Genomic DNA, 23791 nt, shown 5'->3' with positions numbered 1-23791 from the left:
AGCTGTATCTGAGCCGATACCACTTTCATGTACTAGCTAAAGCCCATACTCCTTCAATGTTCTAACAAAAAGCTAACACTGTGTGGCTAAATACTCACAGCATTAGCACATGGACAAAACATAACCATCCGTAAGTATGCAAAATTCATCAAGTAACATTGACTCCGACTAAAATTTTTGAAAAGTTTGACAGATCACATTTTCCAAAAATTGACTGTAAGATGTCATGAATCACTGAAACAAATCATTAAAGAGACAGACACAGATTAAAGGGATATAGTCGTCGGAACTGCGCCTGTGCGAGTTTCTTGTTTACAAACAATGTATTTCATGCACGATATCAAGATGCACCTCATCATCATAGCTGCAACATTTAAATTATACGATGATAGATTATGACAGACATGTTTTAACTGTCGTTAATCACCATTGTGCCTTGGATACATTGTTGCCATGGGTCGTATGGGTCCCATACGATCTTTGAGCGCAGTTCCGACGACTATATCCCTTTAGACAACAGTCTGAAATCAGTCAATGATAAATATGTATGTACACATTCAGATGAGATCAGTCAATGATAAATATATACATTCAGATGGAATCTATGTAAAAATAATCATATCAACTTGAAGTTTTGTGAAATTGGTAACTTACACTGTAGACAGACAGTTTATGAGAAATTGGGTATAAATGTATACTTAAGTAAGCACGGCTTTTGTGAACCTTAAAATCAGCTTGCAAAAGACATGACCTTATATCACTGAGATGATGAGACAATACATTTTAAGGAAAGGGAGTTTAAGGTTAAGCCTTTTTTCATTGCCTTTGACAGTTAATACAATATCAGATGAAGCTGGAGAATCATGCCATGGGCATAATTTCAAGGTCTTCAGCTGTTGAGAATAGAAACAACTCTAAGGCCAGCCAAGGTCATCAACCTTGGGGAATTTCTCCTTCAGACGGCATGAGGCATTTGGACAAACACGTGCCACAACTATCACTGGCAATCAGTCCCTTTCTAATGATCCACCATCAACCATGGTGCAACAAAGAAAGCTGTATCATTTTCTAATAACCAACCAATCAACCATGGGGTTATAAGGTCATGATATAAACCATTGTACAACATTTACAGGTAATACAAAGACATTGTTACTGTGTCTTCATTCTCATGAGCAAAAGCATACTTGACGGTGTATTGTATACTGAGTTCCATTTCCAATTATTTCCCTACAGATATAAACGGTTTGCAATGATGCCATTTCTGTTTCGTCATCTCCAAGGTTCAATACTTAAACTCTAGTCTTTGTTGCGTTTTAGGACATACATGTTTATTACAATGGAATTTACTGAATGTCTTTGTAACTTACACTGATATGTGTACAATCTCCAAGTAACAAGTGTCACCTAACGTTCACAGATCATAAAAATATGAGTTCGGAAAACAATAGCCACATCTAATTCATTATTGTTCTTTCCCATTGTCAAAGTCAAAATCATCAATCAATTTCACTGGTTCAAGTACTTCTATCTCAAAATTTACATGTAAAACTATTGGAGACATAACATTTATAATATGGAAGAAAATAATACAAACATCAGTCTCATTATGTTTGCTTTGGTAACATTACATTCTCTTACTCACAACTGGGAAGTTATTTCAAAATTTGGTGTGTGATCAAAAACATCCATATAAACTGTGTATAAAGTGTGTAGGATTTGATCAGTTTGACTTCAGACTCAGCTGTAGTTGTTATATTTTATTTTCACATTTTGGACTTTTTTAGAAAGCTGAAAATGACTTACCTGATTTTCTTTGCTATACTTGATGATGCAGATAATGGAGATTTCTTGGCATGGTTTCTGATTTGTTTTGGAGCAGGGGGAGGTATGACTGCTACCTGCTGGGATACGATGTGAGGATTCAACCGAGGTTTCCTATGTCAACCAGATAAGATAAAGAGAATTATTACTTTAAGTGTCTGTGACATCAAAGATAACACACCATTATGTCAACTATTAAAATCAAAAGAATTTTATTCTGACTTGTCTCTGATAGTATGGACTTCTCTTGTAACTAAAGCATTGAATATTAAACACCTTTCTTTTCAAAAATAACAAGACTTGAGTGAAAATGAATGGTCACATACACCACTTTGCATTTACCACTGGTAGCCTAGGGAGTCATTAGGATCAGGAAGAAAGAATATAGCTATAGGCTCCATAGGAAAACCACTTTAGCCTATAACCAAAAGGTACCCAACTCTTCTTCACTCATGCCAGACAAATCCATCAAGATGACGGCTTTCACACGTTTTCAACAAACTGGAAAAATGATTGCTTAATCCAACATCAAATGTTAAAAAGGAAAGAACTCAAAAACACTCTCATTCTCCAGGGTCTACATGTATGGATAAAGTAAAGTAATATCAGTCATTTCTAAAGTCATGTCTATTACGTGACTCACACTGTAATTTCTGTACATCTTCATACATATCACTAAGTACGATACATGTAAAAATCTCCTTTCTGTGGGAATCATGTACAAGACAACATGGCAAAAATTCAACATCACATTTTAACTTTGATTTCAAGTACTTTAAGCATCTGATACTGGCTGCATGGAATTCCAACAGAAAATTAACCAATATAATATCTGCTAGACCTGTATGATAATGGCTGTACTGGTACATGTATATCCCAGAAGAAAACATGTTAATACTCAATGTATGCAGTACCAACTGACAGTCTTCCCATATGATACCCATTGTACAACTGAAAGTCTACCCATTTGATACCAACAGTATAACTGAACGCCTACCCATTTGATACAAACAGTATAACTGAACGCCTACCCATTTGATACAAACAGTATGAATCTAACTGAAAATCTGCCCATTTGATATCAATTACTATATGCAATCCAATTACAGCTATTGAACATCTGTGAGTGTGATACCCACAATACTGTATATGTATTACATGATGCCCATTACAACTCTACCTGTTTGACTGAACTCTGACATTTGATGTATAAGTGATACTTTGTGAGAACATACTCTATGGTTGAATACACTGCATCCATTTGGTACTGAATTGAGTTAATATCTATTGAGCTGTAGCCTGGAGAGGCTATGCTGATGTGTACATGTAATTTATGTGGCACATATTAGACCCAAGAATTAACTTTGAAACTACTAGTCTTGGTTATCTAGACTGCTCCACAGGGCTCTTATCCTACTGCGCCTACACAGTCTGAGGGAATCCAATTCAAAAATCTCCAAGCAAGTTGGCACGACATGGACAAGAGAGATGCATCCTGGGAGCAACTGATCTTCCATGAAATATAGTTTTGAAGTTATACAGAAGTGGCTTTCACAGTCCCTCCTCAGTAATGAGAGTTAACTATGACTTTTTATATCCTGGATCAGCTGTATCATACTTCTCCATAAACTGATCAAAGACATTAAAGGTGGAGCCTCCCTTTAAGAGGGCGCCAAGCCATGGCGGCATTCATTGTGTAAGTTGACACCAAACAGGCAACATGAGGGCACACGCCCCAGAAAATGACACTTTTTAGTTTTTTCCGGCCGCAAAAATGTAGACAGACTGCCAAGCGGTCAGCGCGAAGCTGCTGCCGATCGAATTCTGTGGTTATATTCAAATTCTAACGCGACTGGAAGACAACTTTTTAAGAAATTCGAGCGTTGGAGGTGGGAATCAATGATGAACCGACTGTCAATCAAACGCTTGTATAAACTCTATTTGCAGGATTAGCAAAATGTGCCAAAAAGTTGAGATCAGTTTGTGTAATTAACCCTTTTCCTGCCAAGTCGGTGAAAATCCGCTTGAAATTCGGTGTAGCTAGAATCTGAGCAGCCACGGCCGTTATCCTGCCAAGGCGGTGGAAATCGGGCTACTTTTTGGTACCCCCTTTCCTGCCTAGTCGACGGAACTACGTGTAGCAAACCCTTGCTCACGCTAGGGGTCGTTCGAGGACAGGTTTTGGGCGAGGAACGGCGTTTGCTCTCGAAATGGGTTCACAGGGAGTCCAACGACAGGGAAAGGTGCAGAAGCTACCCAGCCAGTCCCCCACCCCGTTGGGGGACTGGTTTTTTTGGGGGGGACGAGTAGCGTACTTGGCAGGTTAGCACGGTGACGTATCCTAGCGGAGTTTGGGCTAACTTGGCTCTGAGGCACCACATAGATTGCGCTGAAATTGACCGTCTCGGCAACGCTAATCTGTAAGGCAACCGCCTAAGACCGCCTCAGCTGGCGGTGCAATTTTTGCCAATGGTGCGAGACGAAAATCACGGACTTAGTCCTGATTGACGGGAAGTGCGGACGGATTTGACGGACTCGGCTTGATTAGTCCCTGACATGACAATGTTTGCCCAACGGACGAGGCCGAGACAGCTGTTGACAATTTTGGCATCCTTCATCTTTGACCGCCTTAGTTGGGTAAGCCGCTCGGCAGGCGACGGTTATGACCTAAACAAGCCGCTGAAGCACTGTTCGTTGCCGTACAAGAACGAGACGGCCAGTCCATTACTGCTTAATGGGCGATCTGTCGGGTTGGCTTGTCACCGACTTGGATGACAATACGCCCTGCGCAGGCATACTTAGAAGGGACATGAGGTTAAAGATACGGGTTTCCCACCCGTACTAAACATGGGCTTGGGCCAACGTCCTTGGGTGGCAGGTGCGCATGCCACGTACCCAGCTGGACGGAATGTCAAGTTGAGATGCTAATGACATTGACTATGTTATGCTAAGTGCTCGAGGGATTTGCATTGCAAATGAGTATTATTAGCATATCAAATGGTACGGACAGGCAATTTACATACGGGTAGGAATGTCAGCGCCGGTTGGTGGACTGATTGCAGTAGGTCCATTATAATAACAGGTGGCTGCATATATAAATAGTCAGTAATCGTACCCCGAAAATGCGGTATTTTCCCGCCAAATGCCTGGCAGGAAAGCGTGCAGGAGAGCCGATCTTCTGCAGACACGGAAAAGGGGGCCGGTTTTGACCGACTTGGCAGGATAACGGACAGGGGCGCTCGGCAGGAAAAGGGTTAATGTTATAGAAATCGAACATCGTACTGGCCAAGTGTTTGACTGGGAGGAGAACCCCACTAATGCGAGAACCTGGGATTGAAAATTGCGGCTTTAAAGTCACAGTTCACACTCATTACTGAGAATTGACTTTGAAAGCCACTTCAACATAACCTTGATTCAGAAGCTATATATTCCATGACTCTGTATCAAAACATAATAATTACATTACAGATCAGTTGCTCCCAGGATGCATTGCTCTTGTCCTCATCGTGCCATCTTGCTCTAAGATTTTTGAATGGGATTTCCCCAGACTCTGTTGAGTCTGCCAGCTGACAGCCCCACATAGCAGCCTGGATAACCAATACTATGAAACGACACACGAATACTGATGCCTTAAACTGGTGATGAAACTGATAAGGGAAACAATAGCCAATCAGATTTATCAATGCATACAATGATAATTAAACAGAATGGTAGCTGATGGAAGAATGACTGACAGTAATATTAGATTGGGTATTTATAAAGACAATTCAGCAGGAATGGTTTGCTGTTAATGTTGCACCTGAGCATACCCTAATTCAGAGACGTGATTTGTCAATTGAACAGATTATGCAATAAAGATAAATGTGCATGACAAAACAGCTGACCTGCTGTTAACCTGTACTAGATGGACGTGTGGTCTTCAACACTAACACAGCAATCTGTTACAAAAACTGCTGTCAATTATACAGAACCTCAATGTTCAATAGAAGTGAAATCTTATGGTGTATTGCTGCTACTTACATGTAATATCTTGAAATCAATCTTTTAGATTTACTATGCTTAAATCTGTCTTAACATTTCCTGTTGATAACTTGTATTGGAAATGTGAATACTGCATGTATGTGTATTTCTATCTATTCCAAATCATAGTAGATTGAACAATTTCTCTGGTGCTCAATTTTTTCAAAAATTTTACAAAAAAATCAAAACATCTCCAACTGACAGTAGATAATGTTAAAAAGCTGTATGCTGTTGATAAAACCAATAAACACTGTGGAAATCAGAAATCTGCATCATTTTCTGCTTTTATACTCTTTTAGGATTTCACCGATGTAAACTCAGGCTATTTGTTTGAATCATGGACGGGCAGTTAAATGTATATAACCTCGAGGGCAAGTGTGAACATGATTAATTCTTCAATTCTCAAGAAAGTGTTCATGCATCTGTAATGAACTATAGGTGTATCAGAAATTGCCTGTAGTTGGGAGTTAGCAATACACAGAGACACATTTTTAGTGACAGTGCTGTAGAATAACATTTTTCATTGTAAGAAGTCCAAAACATGTATGCACACAAAATAAAATCATGTTCTCTTAGATTTGGGATGTTCCATTCCACTTTGATTAAAAAAAAACGTAACAGTTAATGTCTTTCCTTACTGTTGTGAATATCATTTAAAAATGCCTGTTATATAAACTAATGCATCCACTATAAAATGTGTTTAAGATCCTCCTCTTCTATATTCTTTTCACCATGTTGATTTCACATATTCATGTATTTCACTTTCTTGAAATTCCTTGTCTCTCTACGATAGAGATGGCTCTCCATTTCTTATAATTTCATCAGCTAAATTGATAAGTCCTTTCCAGAAGTGCTCTAGCTCTGAGTCTATTATACCTTGCAACAGTTTCTCATTTCTGATCACCATCTGTGTACGAACTATGGCCACAGTAATGCAATCAAGCGGTTCAATCAACTTGCCTGGAGAACCAGGATTTCTGTCAAAACTTGTTGACATTGTGAAGTGTTACCAGTTATTGAAAACCAAACCCTGGTCTCTGGGAGCAGTGATCAGCTCTCTTGAAAGCCTAAGCCTGGACTGGCAGTCATATCATCAAGTCTTCCTAAAGATCCATCCAGTCAAAAAGCCTGACCATACACAAATGTCTTGGCTTAGTGTCACCATGTGACATTAATATATCAACTTGTATCTATTCCAAATGGCCCTACACAGACTGTGCCCTTGCTGACAAACAAGAGTTCTATACCATGTTACACATTCTGCACTATATAAAAATATTATTTTTGGTTGCACACATTCAAAAGTTCAAATATCTTTATGTACCTATCGTCATTCTATGGATACATTATACAGATCAAATGCAGTGACTTGACCTAGTCTGAGCATGTATGATGAATATACCACAGAAAATATATCAAGCTCTGTGGCCAAGTCACTGCTAGACGTCAGTCAGTTCAACTAAAACTTTGTAGTCTTCTGCTCCATCAGTGGCCTTCATTGGTTAAGACATAGAGAGTAGAGGGGATGATTTGACAAAGACATCACTGTTGTCACCAGAGTTCAATGAAATCAGCTATCTACAGTTTTGTTGACTTAGGGGTTTGCTAGGCAGATTTAGACAAAGGTTGACAATCTCTGAGGTAAACAGAATGCTTACCTATCCAAACATCCACCTGACTGTTACGCCTATTCAAAGATTTCTCAATAGGGCCACTACATATACATGTACTATTCTCTGCTTTTCTTTCCACTGATCGATGAGTTGTATTTCACAATAAAAAAATAACTCTGTCCCCTGTCATGACACCACACAGTACATTGACCTTGTCTGTGGACAAGTACATGTCCATGTACCTTGATTTCAACCTTCACAATACAACCAGCACAGTGGATCTTTTCTATGGAGACTCTATTATGAATACACAAGAATCACACCACTACCCATGCTGCAATTCTCCACACTAGGGGAAAAAGCAACTGTTTAAAAAGTTCATTGCAAGAGATTTAGTACAACAATTTTTTTCTAAACTTAGGGTTTAATTAGAGGCAATTAATTAAATCCACACACAGTAGTCTGGTAAATTTATGGCAATACTTTTGTCTGATCTTTCGAAAGAAATGAAATTTTCATTTCCTCTTAAATCATTACAAAATAAAGTAGAGACATGAATTTTGACAAATTTGGAAGTATAGAGATCTTTGCTGTTTTCAATAATACACTGTACAATAAATTACCCACAATTCTATTTGATTTGTACCAACAAGGATTACTTTTCTTATACCAGTAACTTATTCAGTTCTGTATTGACGCTATAATGTTGAATATCTAAATAATTGTTTAAATATATCTATTAAGAATGCATTCAGATGTTTGAGAAAAAAAATTTAAAAATAACCATTAAATAACAATAATAGTCATATTCTGCAGGCACTACATATGCCATAATTTTGGGAAGCAAATTATGACAAAATGAAGGGGCCATTCTGTGAGAAAAATTAGCATGAAAATTTCTTTGGGGAAAAAATAAATATAATTTCTGGATAAGAAATAAACTAATTAGGTGCAATGATTTCCCTGCATTTCTAACACTGGGAAGTGACCATCTACCTTGTCCATGAGGACTTACAAAATTTTCCCCTGGGGTGTGATATATTCTCAAATAAGCTAAAAGAAAACTTGATAGAGTCATAGTCAAGCACACACAGGAGAAACAATGATTGTACTACTTAAACCTGAACCTTTTATCCTGGCTGATGATATTTCACATTGGTTTGTGTAATAGCTTTGGCTATCAATGTAAGCAACAATGAATTCTGAACTCACAGCTTCTTTTCAATAAAGTCATGATCAGTTTGTCAGAAATGGAGCAAATCAAATCTATTCCAGTACAATTCCATTCAGTTCAAGACAGTGAACAGACTGAATTAACTGCTGGAGGCCATAGATATTCTGAATCGTCTTAGCAATTTTAGAACTTACCTATCAGCCCTGGAGATAATGTTAATCGGTAAACTAGTCTTGTATCAATGGGTGACATGTCAAATACTTTGAAGTTATGTTTTTGATCAATAATGAGAGCAAACATACATGCAATACACATTTTTTAGGAATGAGTGCAAATAAACAAGGCAGTATTGCTGAAGGCAATGAGTACTTGGGCCGTGATAGAGTAATTTTGAGGACAATATATACTACTATTCAAATATGGTCTTGAATTTCTCCTGTCAATGAGGCATTTGATTAACTGGTTATTAAACGAAGCAATGCATGACAACGGCAAAATATGTCTAGCAACTTTTGTGGAGTTTGAGGCAGGGGTTCTTTATTTATAGCGGGAATTGCTTAAACTCCTTAAATATTCAAATTACAGCAAATTTCTTTTGTTCTCGATGGTAGATGTCTAATATTTAGATGGGCATATTTAGATTTCTACCCTATAGTTATCCCTATATACCAAAAATCGGACATCCAGCTCTATTGGCTTGCTCAGAATTAGATATGCGCATAATTAATGAGGTACAATATGTGGTGTCATAAGGTGTCCCATCATACCATTTATGAAGGGTGTAGCACTTGTGGTTACTGAGTTGTGGACAAATATATATATTTGAGGTCAAAGGTCATCAAGGTCACGTGACATTTTGTCAAAATAATTGTATTGCTAAGTTATTCCTATATACCAAAAATCAGACCTCCAGCTCTATTGGCGCGCTCAAAATTATATATGCGCATAATTAATGAGGTACAATATGTGGTGTCATAAGGTGTCTTATCATACCAAATATGAAGGATGTAGCACTTGTGTTACTGAGTTGTGGACAAATATATATATTTGAGGTCAAAGGTCATTGAGGTCACGTCACATTTTGTCATAATAATTGTATTGCTAAGTTATTCCTATATACCAAAAATCAGACCTCTAGCTCTATTGGCTCGCTCAAAATAAGATATGCACATAATTAATGAGGTACAATATATGGTGTCATAAGGTGTCCTTTCATACCAAATATGAAGGGTGTAGCACTTGTGGTTACTGAGTTGTGGACAATATGTATATTTGAGGTCAAAGGTCATTGAGGTCACGTGAAGTTTTGTCAAACAAATTATATTGTTAACTTATCCCTATATACTAGTATCAGAAATCAGACCTCTTGCTCTATTGGCTCGCTCATAATTAGATATGCACATAATTAATGGGGTACAATATGTGGCGTCATAAGGTGTCCCATCATACCAAATATGAAAGGTTTAGCACTTGTGGTTACTGAGTATGGACAATAATGTATATTTGAGGTCAAAGGTCACCAAGGTCACATGATATTTTGTCAAAATGTCTGAGATATCTGCGTGAACCGATGGACTCACTGATGGACTCACGGACGGATATGAGCCAATCTATAAGCCCCTGGACTTTATCCGTGGGGACAAAAAAACTGTGTCACTGCATCCTTTAGGCAATATGAATACATGAGAAACTAAATTTTTATTTTTCTTGGCATCATACATGCGAGTCTATGGAGAACTGCCTTATACATGGGAGTCTATGGAGGTGTAAACTAAAAAGTCCTCTAACACGGCAAATTTGATAGCATTGTGAAACAAATCGACGTGCATCTGTATGGGGTTGGGTACTAGGCGTGAACGGACGGACGGACGCACGGACATGACCAAACTTATAAGTCCCCTCGGACTTCGTCCGTGGTGATTAAAAACAACGCGCAACAGTTATTACAGCTACACCGGCGGTAGGTTCAATCCAGAGCCCCGTACGGTCTGCCACCGTCGCTTGAAAACAATCTCATGCACCCGGCCATATGGGCAGCTGGCCGGATGCATGACTTCCCGGAGAAGGCGAGCTGTCACGTTCAAGCTCAGGATTATTTGTCGATCAAATTTCAATAAAATTACCTTACCTAGATGAAATTTTGTCTATAGGCTGAAATTTCGCCGAATTTTGAACAAAATTACATCGATTTTTCAGGTTCATATGCGACATTTTTGAGTTTTGAGTGCAGACAGAAATAAGTTTTGAGGCAACATGGCTGCGACCCCATGTTGACCCCTAGCCCTGCGTACGATGCTATGTGCTACAGCTAACACACAGCATCGTACGCAGGGCCAGCGAGAGAGTTGCCGACATCGACGGTTATTTACGAGAAGTGAATAAAAGACTGTCATTTTTGGAAGCGATCGAGTAGCTGAGGTAGGCTGGGATACGACTTGGGCCCAAGAACGCTGAATTTCGGCAGTAATTTGGCTTTTTACGTCAAGTCCAAAATGGATTTGAAGTCACCGACCCAACGTACGGGTCTTTGCAGGGCTGTGGTGTGCGGGGCGGTTAGCTGTAGCGGAACACACAGCATCGTACGCAGAGCTAGTTGACCCCCAAGTGAAAATGTGTTCGCGATCAAATCTTCCTATATTTTTTTCAGAATTTTCAACAAAATCATTGCTTCTTACATCTTTTGTAAAATATAAAATACTAAAATAAAACTGCGATGTGCCATGTCTCCAGATTTCTAAAATATCGTTCGTTGACCGTTCGACGCAAACTTGTGACGCAGTTGAAATTCAATACTGACCGCCAAATAATCTTAATGAGACGAGATCAGTCTAGACATCCTCCAAATTATCCAACCATTCGCATTGGAGTTCAGCTCGCTTAGAGTATCATAACATTTTTCGGCCTTCTTTTAGATCGACCCTAATATCTTCCATTTAGGAAATAAATACACAAGCTACCTCGACAAAACTTCGTGCACCATCCAAGACCAAACGCACTACAAATCTGTCTTGACGTCATCATCTCCTTACATGGTAATCGGCATACCGTATTTTTTAGCAAAGGGGACACAGAATACGTCGGAGTATTCAGTTTCAAAACGTATTACATTGTGTGATGTTGTCAAAAAAAAGTCATGTTACTTCAGTGGTATAAATTACAAAACACAAAAGTTCAAATCAGTTTATTTTGGACTGGCTTTACCCAACATTTCATATTGTTTCTTATGCCAGATTTGACCACGTGCTTACTGGCGACCCCTTTTCATGCAAATTTTGTGTCAAATGACGTGTTCCCCTGGAAAAACAAACGTACGATTTCTAAATGAAGGAGGCGAAATTGCCCTCAAGACGCGAAACTACCCCTTTGGGGTGTACCTAGCTATTTTGAACGAGCTTCTCGAATCTGCAGCTCTATTTCGAAATGATGGTGTGGTTTTCTCAGCTCAAGGATAAAGTTCTCCATCGCTGTGGGCATTACTATTCTCAACCGGGGGTACAGTTTCCAGTCGTAATGTTTTCATTGTGTCCGGGATATAAAACCTTTCCTTTTCAAACTTTCTCTTTGATTAACACTAATCCACATCTTGTCAGTGATTAAACATATTTCAAGTTTAATGTTAAATTCTGGTCTCGAGCCCTCCTGTTCGACCAAACCGAAATTACCCCTCCCACTTGGCTCGTCCAATGGGTGTAGCAAGGGTCGTGCCATCGCCTAGGAAACGGAGGGTGCATTAATTGTTGCATTTCGATGCACATTTTGATTATATTCAGAAGATTTTGTGGCAAAAACTCAGATAGAGAAGCATTTATATTCACATCTCACTTATTCAAGACTGGCTGAGAGCAGCACTTCCATTCAGTTAACATCATTACGCCATTTATTATGCCAAGAAAGATGAAGCCAATACATTTTGCCCTCCCTGGTCTCAGCCAGAAATGGTTATACCTTACAGTTTTTTCCCACGGAATGAAAACAAATGTACTTGGGCTGAGGCCCAAGTACTAATAAACAATTGAATACTTTTTGCTGGCTCTGCGGCCTAAACACATCATGACCTAAACCATGACCTAAAACATACCTGTACATGTACTCTGATAAAATACATAAATCCTACAGATTTCAAGCATACAGTCATTTGCTTTCCTATACACTAACTGTAGCTTTGTTTTTACGTTTATTCATCACCTTTCTGATGAAATGGCATACAAGCTCATCACAAAACACCAGATATCCAACAGCTTCTAACATGAATGGATACAAGAACAAACACTGGTATAATTCCTGTAATGACTGATCCAGATATTTCTTTATTGATCCATCATAACACTTATCTATGATCTCCATATAATATATCATACAAAATATAACATAAACACAAAAAAATACCAAACATAAAACATACTATTCTGCCTCCCCTATATATTTAAGTCAGAAAACACACCCAGCAACGGTGTACCACAAGATTTTGACCAGCTCAAGATATACGCACACGAGCGATAGCAAGTGCATATATGGAGTGAACTGGTCAAAATTGAGTGGTATACCCATTGCTGAGGTGGTTTATTGCTGTTATATCATAATATTAAATTGAAACTCTGGAATAAATGTCAAAATGGGAATTTTTTCTTTGCTGAAAGTTCCAACCATGCTATATTACGAATATAGCATGGTTACTTTCATGTCTTGGCCAATCAGATCGCAGCATTTGCGCCATCAATATACTGGTATGATACAATAATGAATAGATGTTTTCTTGAAAAATTCAGTATAATTTGTGTAAGGCTTCTTTCTTTCAAAATAGAGCACCGGACTTCAACAAAGCTAACCTGAATATCAAGGTCATACTATACTGTATGTAGATGTGTGAATGATGCTTTTTTGAATTATGTCTCTGAACGAAATTTGGATGAATTTGTCATCAGGTTTGTAAGGAACACAGGTAGGATAGACACATTCATTTAGGGATTGGTAAATCCAGATGTAGCAAGATTCCAGAGGGATGGGATAAGATGACATCCATAATGGACAACTGGAGACAGCCAGACTGTCTTCAAAGTGCAGTGTGATACTAGACAAGGATGAAAAATAGCAACTCTGAACTAAGGAGTATAATGTGAAGAATGCATGTGTATAGTAGGTAGCACAGTTTATAATGCCTCAGTAAGCACACGTTGAGTGATGCCATGCTACTAGTCTATGTATACTGTAGCAAACCTATCTGTAGGAAATCAGCTACTACTCACATTGTTTAGAAAATTTAATGTCACTTCTCAAATACATGTACATGAGAAGCAATGATAGAAGACAAAACAAAGAATTTTTTTAAATTTCACTTCTACTACTTTAATATGATATTTTCTATAAACGGAAACTGTCCTTAACCCTTTTCCTGCCAAGTCGGTGAAAATCCGCTTGAAATTCGGTGTAGCTAGAATCTGAGCAGCCACGGCCGTTATCCTGCCAAGGCGGTGGAAATCGGGCTACTTTTTGGTACCCCCTTTCCTGCCTAGTCGACGGAACTACGTGTAGCAAACCCTTGCTCGCGCTAGGGGTCGTTCGAGGACAGGTTTTGGGCGAGGAACGGCGTTTGCTCTCGAAATGGGTTCACAGAGAGTCCAACGACAGGGAAAGGTGCGGAAGCTACCCAGCCAGTCCCCCACCCCGGTGGGGGACTGGTTTTTTTTGGGGGGACGAGTAGCGTACTTGGCAGGTTAGCACGTTGACGTATTCTAGCGGAGTTTGGGGTAACTTGGCTCTGAGGCACTACATAGATTGCGGCCGAAATTGACCGTCTCGGCAACGCTAATCTGTAAGGCAACCGCCTAAGACCGCCTCAGCTGGCGGTGCAATTTTTTGCCAATGGTGCGAGACGAAAATCACGGACTTGGTCCTGATTGACGGGAAGTGCGGACGGATTTGACGGACTCGGCTTTCTCGAAGGCAACCGCCTAAGACCGCCTCAGCTGGCGGTGCAATTTTTTGCCAATGGTGCGAGACGAAAATCACGGACTTGGTCCTGATTGACGGGAAGTGCGGACGGATTTGACGGACTCGGCTTGATTAGTCCCTGACATGGAACTGATCCGAACGGACTTGAGCGACATTTGTGAAGGGTAACCACCGCTTTTAACCGACTTGTTACCTTCTCGAAAAGACTACCCACTCAGATGTCGGACGTTGTCGGCTGCACTTGGCTCTAGACGTTCAAGCCGTGCAACGAAACACACCGCCTCAGCCTTGCCATTCAGGAACATGGCCTCAAAATTTGATACCATTGTTCACCGACTTGGCGGCTGCGGTTAGGTGCGTGAACCGTTGTTCACCGACTTGTTACGCCTATGTTGTCCCTGTGAAGTTCGGCTAACGGCCGAGTCTAACGGGAGTTGGCAGACCTGTGTTTGGTTTATACCGTAGTATGACCGACTCAGGTAGAGGTACCTGTCGGTATATTCCGAGTTTTACGCACTCGGGCGTCAATGACGGGTCGTCATCACCGCTGATGACGTAGACGTGCTGGCCACGTATTTGAAGGAGCCATGTTTGCCCAACGGACGAGGCCGAGACAGCCGTTGACAATTTTGGCATCCTTCATCTTTGACCGCCTTAGTTGGGTAAGCCGCTCGGCAGGCGACGGTTATGACCTAAACAAGCCGCTGAAGCACTGTTCGTTGCCGTACAAGAACGAGACGGCCAGTCCATTACTGCTTAATGGGCAATCTGTCGGGTTGGCTTGTCACCGACTTGGATGACAATACGCCCTGCGCAGGCGTACTTAGAAGGGACATGAGGTTAAAGATACGGGTTTCCCACCCGTACTAAACATGGGCTTGGGCCAACGTCCTTGGGTGGCAGGTGCGCATGCCACGTACCCAGCTGGACGGAATGTCAAGTTGAGATGCTAATGACATTGACTATGTTATGCTAAGTGCTCGAGGGATTTGCATCGCAAATGAGTATTATTAGCATATCAAATGGTGCGGACAGGCAATTTACATGACGGGTAGGAATGTCAGCGCCGGTTGGTGGACTGATTGCCGTAGGTCCATTATAATAACAGGTGGATGCATATATTAACACCCCTGCGTCCAATCATGTCCAGGGCTTTGTTTCCCTGTGGCTTTAAAAGGGAGGACCTGCTAGTCTGTCGACACTGTTCCAGACATGAGCTTGACGGACCGCAAAAGTTTTCTGAAGGCGAGCAGACGACTGAAGCTCAAAGATGCAGAGTCTCCGGGCGGTAGTGGTAGCGATCGTTGTGATGTCCCTAGTAAACGTTCTAAGAAGTCGGGCAAGAAACGCTCCCGTAAGGCGAAGCCATCTCCGGCTGAAAAACCCAGTGGTAAGCGTAAACGTAAGACCGATCGTTCTGCCGATGAGGATGATGACGGGTCACCGGTTGCCAGTGGTTCTCACCCGGCTGCTCCGGGAGAGACTACTTCACCTGCAGAGACTACATCTGCTCTTGTGGGAGATACTTCACCTGCACAGACTACGTCTGCTGCTGCTAGTGAGACAGTGAGTAATGAGACGGCTGATGCCATGGTTCTCCCCGGCTGCTCCGGGAGAGACACCACCTGTTGCTACTATGAGCCTCATCCTGCGTCAGGAGAGGTTCCTGTGCCCAGTGCGAAAGAGCTTGAGTCCTCGTCATCAGCAGAGGCTGCCGAGCCCGCTCCTGCCATAGTTTCGTGTGCTGCGATGTCCCCGCCGAAAAAGATAGTGCGGAGGGTTCGTTATCAGGATAGCCCACCTGATTTTGAGCCAGATATGATCCTTGATGCCGCTACGGGCGAGTTCAGGCCCAGACGCCCAGACGACGGTGATATCACCGCTGAGTCCGACTCGGAGGTTGACGAGGATGCGGCAGAGGACGATGACTTTTATGACAGGCAGTATGTAGGTGAGGCAAGCTCTGACGACGATGATGACGTTGCTGCTGTGTTGGCGGAGGACGACACACCTCCTGTCTGGCGTATGTCGGAGACTACCGATGCTAATATATTTGAGGAGACCGATTTTGACCATGAGAGAGGACCGACTTTCACCTTGCCCAGCCACGCCCGTGAGCTCGATTACTTTTTTAAGTTTATTCCAGCTACACTGATCAGATTGGCCAAGGACGAGACTAATAAATACGCCAAATTCCACCAGCGACATATCGCTAGGAAAATAGATAAATACTGGCGTAACGCTGACTACCGAGAGGTGCAGGCGTTCATTGGGTCTTAGTCTGTATGGGTATCGACCGTAAATCATCAGTGGAGGATTATTGGTCTAGCGATCCCTTTCTGAGAAACCAGGGTATTTCTACTGTGATTACCCGCAGTCGCTTTCAGCAGCTTATGCGATACTTTCATCTGGCAGACCCAGAGAACGATCCACGTCGTGATCCTGATGAGGCACGCCGCTGACGTCGGTGTCAGGAGGATCCCCTGTATAAAATCAATCCATGGATGGAGCCCATAGTTGACCGGTGCGTAAATAATTATAAGATGGGTAGAGAGATCTCCATCGACGAGGGCATGGTGCGATTTAAGGGCCGTTCTAAATTTAAGCAGAGATTACCGCATAAGCCTGATCGAGACGGTTTCAAGATATGGCAGCTGTGCGACTCCACCACTGCATACATAGCTAACTTTGCACCGTACCTAGGTGTGAAATATCGGGATCGGACTGATGGGAGACGGCAGGAGCGAGGTGTGGTGAAAAGAATTACGATGGAGCTGGTCCAGCCATTCTGTGGATATAATCACAGCCTATTCTGTGATAGCCTGTTTAGCACGGTCGTTACTGCTAGAGAGCTGATGGAGACCGGGATCTACATGGTCGGAGTTTTAACCGCTGTAATCGTCGCACCATGCCCCCTCAATTAATTCCGCCGGGTAAGAGGAAGCGCCTTCCTCTGTCTGTTGGGGATATGAAAGCCACGACCAGAACGGACTCTCGTCTTAACATCACTGCTTATCAGGATAGTAACGCTCAGGTGCTGATCTTGAATACGGTCTATCCACCCTTGGAGTGCGTGCCAGTGGGGGAGGGAGACGAGCGGCGACAAGTGCCTCTGTCGCTGTATAATTATCGCCGGTACATGGGAGGCGTCGACCGAGCCAACCAGAAGCGCAAGTACTTTCACACTGGGCGCAAGAACCACAGATGGTGGACATATCTGGCATGTTACCTGATTGATGTTGCCCTGGTAAATGCATATATATGCTTCAAGCATGTACACCCTGATAGTAAGCTGACCCATAAGATGTTTCATCTGCGTGTCGGGAAACAACTCATTGGCGGTTATTGTGGGCGATCGCAGCCCAGTGTGAGAGAGGTCGAGGCCACTGTTTCTCTTGCCTCGTACATCAATCCACAAAATCAGCCGATGCACGTTGTCAGCCGTTTGGAGGGGCGGCAGAAATGCTGTAAAGTATGTAGCAGAGAGGGTAAGACCACTGCGAGCGGACGACTGTCTGAGACGTCCAAAGGATGTAGTCTGTGCGGGGTTCATCTTCACGAGGGCGAGTGTTTTGCGGCTTTTCATCATCGCATGATGCTACGAGGTAAGAGGAGCATTGGCGTGCAGACCTCTACTCACACAGCCCCGACGACACCCATCAGCAAGAGAACCCGACGTAAATAACGGACAGGGGACAGCTTCGCCTAACAGTGGCTTGACTGTATTCTTAACACAGGACCATGATCACATTTTGAGCACGGTTGTGCCGTTTGTTTGTGCTTTACGATCCCGCTGATTGTAAATTGAAACACGGATTATTTTGTACAATCCCCGATTGTAATCTTTGTAACACGGACCATGCACTCGGACGTCGAGACAGACTCTGAGATTTATTATTCGGCATAATGTAAATTATTCCTGAATAAAATACTATCTATGGATCGCATATTTTCGTTTTGTTTGTTTAGACGGATTATTTTGTACAATTCCCCCTATTATAATTTTTGAAACACGGATCTGCCACCCCGATTGTAATTTTTGAAACACGGACCATGCACTCGGACGTCGAGACAGACTCCGAGATTTATTGTTCGGCATAATGTAAATTATTCCCGAATAAAATACTATCTATGATCGCATATTTTCGTTTGTTTTGTTTTTACCCCCACTTTCGTTTTGGCAGATCCGTAAGGACGCTATAGTAATGGATGAACGTGCGTTGTATCACGTGGGAGGGGCACAGCCCAACGGAGGCTGTGCTCGTGCGACGTAGACGTTGTACCAACCATCTGTCGTTGGGGTTAGTGCATAGAGCAGTTGCACTGTCCAGAGCTAAGGTGGTACAAAACTGCACCTTAGTAACAACTGCACAACTAACGTGTTAGGAAACGGTAACACTAACGCTAAGTGTTCACTGAACTGGCCAAACTACGTACACGCCTTCCTTCAATGGCGGAACTATGTCGTTGACACTACGTCAAAGCAGACTGCAATGTGCGACTCTTCCAAGTCGTTCAAAGTACGTGGCCAAGTGACACAACCCAGGGGAAACAGGACAGGTTTGAGGGTGCTGCCGCACCCATAGCACTAACCCCTGGGTCTTCTACTAACCCACGAGAGAGGTGACGTTTCCCGGTGTGGCCGTGCGTGCCGGCGAACGAGCTTTACTTCCGCGAAAGTAAGCTAGAAAAGGGCATAAAAGTGCACGTCCCCGGGGCAAACAACGCCCGTGACCTCGTCATTTTCTGGACACAACCTCATCAGTGGTTGCCCCTCTATACGGGCATGCAAAAATTTTGAAGTCTAACACGTATATGGTCGGTAATCGTACCCCGAAAATGCGGTTTTTCCCGCCAAATGCCTGGCAGGAAAGCGTGCAGGAGAGCCTATCTTCTGTAGACACGGAAAAGGGGGCCGGTTTTGACCGACTTGGCAGGATAACGGACAGGGGCGCTCGGCAGGAAAGGGTTAACTTGTTCCTCCTGTCCTGGTCTCATTATTAACAAGCTCAAAGATTCAGGTTGCTTCATTTTTCAATTTTCTCACCTTTTTGCCCTTTTCTGTGTAAAGTCATTGACAGTTAACTGGCAACAATCTAATCAATGGTATCCAACAAAACCTGAGATAATGCATTAAAGTGTGCTGAAATTACACTGGTCTGCTGACTTTTTACAGGTCAAAACATGCATGGAATGCCGTGTGTTGACTGCTCACTTTAGTCTCAAGTGACACAAACATTGAATGTAAGTTTTGTTAACAACTACATGTTCATGTAAATGGATATTCTATAGAGATTAATTCACTGTAAATTGTCATAATTACTTAGATATACCTTGCTTCCATGTTAAGAGTTCACATAAGGTTAAGAGTGTAGCACCTTTCCAGTACATGTTAACCATGACATGTGTCTACATGTTATGGTATATTCATAGGATTGTGATGCTGTTGTCATTATGATGTACAATTTTATGTTTGAAGACGCTTTCAGGATCATTGGATACAAAGAATGAAAAAGTCAGGTAGTGAGTGAATATCAGATCAACATCTAGCAGAGATGATACTATGACCTTGGCAGTCTACCAAAGGCTGATCACTTGATCCCTCAGCAAATCTACCTCAATGATATACCTGTGTATTTTCAATGCTGTGTTGAAGTCACAAGTACAATAGTTGTGTTTAAAGACATCAGCAGACCGATGCTTTATTCTCTTGTCTTGTGTTATGAGGATTTACCACGGCTTCTGAACCAATCACATCACAAAAGATATAAGGGACCTGGCCATTGCCTTACGGTATAATAATTATGTCTTTATGCGATTGTATGATATCAGTCAAAGCAAACATTTTGTTTATTCACCATGACATATAATAGGTCCATAGGACATCATTACTTATTACAAAAGTGTAAAAAAATTATGTCACTGATAAATTTATGATTATGAATATTGTTGATAAAAATTTAATATTTCTGTCATTATTGTACACTTAAAAAAGAACCTGGAATCCTGGATGATCTGTATTTGTGCCAAATTCAAGCAGTCGCAGTATAGACCCAACAGACCATCAGAAATAGCGTCTACGGTTTAAGTTGTTGTACAGCATTGCGCAGTAATAAGCAGTAACAACACTGCCTCGGTAGTCTGTCTAAAGAGTAAACAATTGATTTTAAGTTGCCTATACCCCAGCCCAGTGAGCTGGCATGGCTAGTCAGGCCTACTTTCAATTCGCATTTGTCTTGGGACTACATTGTAGTTTAGCTGGACCTTTGAGGGCACATCATTGTCAGTCTGAGCCACATAGTGTACCAGAGGCTGTTTAGGAGTCTAATGTACATGTAGATGTTGGGTGAGAGCTACAATAGTACTTGAAAAGTGAAACTGATTATTACTATAGGGGAGTACATTGTCCGTCAACAGAGTAGGTAGATAAACAAGATGTTCACTGAATAACACGACTGGACATAAAATATCTCATAAATTCTCTTCCCTTTTAATATTTAAACTTTAAAGCCACAATCATACCAATTCAGCTTGCATGCAACTTTCAAATTTCTGTAAGTGATGTACCTGTGAATCAGTGCAAAATACCTGTACAGGTTTCAAACAGACTGAAAGAAACAGTCAAGCTACATAATCATACAAGGAAAATGCGACATTACTAATGCTACCCACCCTACATTTACCTTTGCTTACAAAATGGTTTTGTCCTCTTTACCATGACATTCATAACACAAGTGGGCAGACAGATAAATGTCTCTTATTATATAACACATTATGTTGGGTAAAGTAGCTGGTCACCATAGCAGACAGCAGATGTCTCATTTTACCAACCCCTTGTCCTTCTCATATATTTTTTCAATTTGTAACTCCATGCAGCTGCAGATCTGTACATTGCCTTGGGCAAAGATTTCTGTTTTGTTGTATTCTGCAATGCATAGTAGGGAGCAGCAAAACACAATTTGTTCAACCACAGTCCTCCACTGAGGTTTCAACACTTTATTCGCATTGATGTAACACCTGTGTGGATCTCTGCCTAATTTCAAACATACTTAACACACCTACTAGTGTATGTTTTTTCCATGATCATCACTGTTATTAAAACATACATTATCTTGTGCATAAATAAGAAAATATGACAAACAATGAGCATATAGAATAGCTTTGTACTTTTCAATATCATGACATATATTGCCAGTGCTTCTTGCTTCAAAGTTCTTTTAATAGAGAAAATATGAATGCCAAAGAAATACTGTAAAACAAACACTGTATAGTTTTACATGAAATGACATACACAGGGAATGCAATTTTATGAAAATGCTCTACAAATTACTTGAATCAGTATATGTTCACATGTACATTTTGTAATTCACAGCACATGAAAGTCAAATCTTTTTGCATACCATTCTTCAATAAATTATGTCAACAACTGCCTAAATTTTAAAATATATGCACACACGTGCAATTAATAAACAGATACATGTATTAACTCCCAGGATAATTGTGATAGCGTCTTTGGTTAGTTGACTGGTTGTTTGGACTATCAACCAGACAACTGGGCCAAAGGACTTAAATCATTGCAGCTGGCTGTATACAACCTACATTGTACGGTACATTTGAATTGCACCTGTCCTTCTATAGTCATGCGCCTGACTCACACCATTTCAATACCAGTATTCAATATTTTGGGAGACATTTACTTTGTACAGGTAATACTGACAAGATGCAAATATTACCATGCTTACAAATACATGTAGCAGAAACAAATGTGAAATGGTTTGAATTGCCATGGTGCATCATAACAAGGCTTAAAATTATGTGACATTAAACCTACAAATGTATCATGGTTTATTGTTTGTTGGTACGGTACTGCTGGAATTTACAAGAAATACAGAATACTTCACAAGAATTCACTCTAAAATGTGAGTCTAATCTGAATGAAGAGTGAATGTCAATCAGTGAAATCAGTCATCAGTATAGTTAGTCAGTAGTCAGTACAGTCAGTCAGTCAGTACAATACAGTCAGTAGTCCATACAGGCAGTCACTCAGTGGTCAGTCAGTAGAGTCAGTAGTCAGTCGGTCAGTACAGTCAGTCAGTAGTCCATACAGGCAGTCAGTCAGTCAGTGGTCAGTCAGTAGTCAGTAGTGTCAGTACAGTCAGTCAGTACAGTCAGTAGTTTATACAGGCAGTCAGTCAGTAGTCAGTCAGTAGAGTCAGTAGTCAGCAGTCAGTACAGTCAGTCAGCAGTCGGTACAGTCAGTCAGTAAGTACAGTCAGTCAGTACAGTCAGTCGGTACAGTCAGTCAGTACAGTCAGTACAGTCAGTCGGTACAGTCAGACAGTACAGTCAGTAGGTACAGTCAGTCGGTACAGTCAGACAGTACAGTCAGTACAGTCAGTCAGTACAGTCAGTAGGTACAGTCAGACAGTACAGTCAGTCGGTACAGTCAGTCGGTACAGTCAGACAGTACAGTCAGTACAGTCAGTCAGTACAGTCAGTCGGTACAGTCAGTCAGTATGTCAGTAAGTAAAGTCAGTCATTAGTCAGTCATAAAACTCAGCAGAGTGATTCTCAGAAGTTGTAAAATCCATCTAAATTTTCGCCATGATTTACTGATGCTCTATGGTTTTCCATTCAATAAGTCTTTAGATCTGTGAATTGCATTGTAAAGTGAAATTAACATACATTCTACCAAGGTAACACTGGTACAATGGTCGATCCTGAACAGTATACCTCAGTCACAGCTTTGGAATCTCTTTGATTTATAATGGTATTCCTTTGTATATACATTTATATTTGCGATGACATGAACAGTTTCACTGAGTTGTACACAGCCTTCTTGGAATATACGACTTCGTATTAATGTGAAGCAGCATCATCTATTGAACTACATGTACTGCACGTCTACATACTTTCCGAATACTGAAATTCAGTTCTCCTGTACCTCTGAAATCTGATATTTAAAGATTAAAATTTGATAACACTCCTTCGTAAAGACTGTAGCATTGTCACTCAAACATACAGGTAAAGCGTTTCTTCAGCTCATTTGTAACTTGAATGCCCATTTATCTCGAAGTGTCGTAATGTGTATCGAAGAGGTGGAATAAAGAGTACACTTCAACAGAATTCTCAGTGTGTGTACTGAAGATGTGGAACAAGCAAATCAATATAAAAACTCTGACAAAGTACAATCAACATGTTGTACTATAGA

The 23791-nt window shown here is 41.2% G+C and overlaps 1 protein-coding gene across 1 annotated transcript in view; it reads right to left on the bottom strand.

Moving 5' to 3' along the window:
- LOC139134572 (RING1 and YY1-binding protein-like) overlaps positions 1-23791 on the bottom strand; it is a 45824-nt gene that overhangs the window by 7687 nt on the left and 14346 nt on the right. The window contains exon 3 of the mRNA XM_070701469.1: positions 1807-1938. Coding sequence (XP_070557570.1) covers positions 1807-1938 — 132 coding nt within the window. The remainder of the gene's footprint in view (positions 1-1806; positions 1939-23791) is intronic.

Source organism: Ptychodera flava, chromosome 6 (genome assembly GCF_041260155.1).
Source record: "Ptychodera flava strain L36383 chromosome 6, AS_Pfla_20210202, whole genome shotgun sequence".
Classification (NCBI taxonomy): domain Eukaryota; kingdom Metazoa; phylum Hemichordata; class Enteropneusta; family Ptychoderidae; genus Ptychodera; species Ptychodera flava.
The sequence above is the reverse complement of the archived record's forward strand: the minus strand, read 5'-3'. Positions and strand labels throughout refer to the sequence as shown.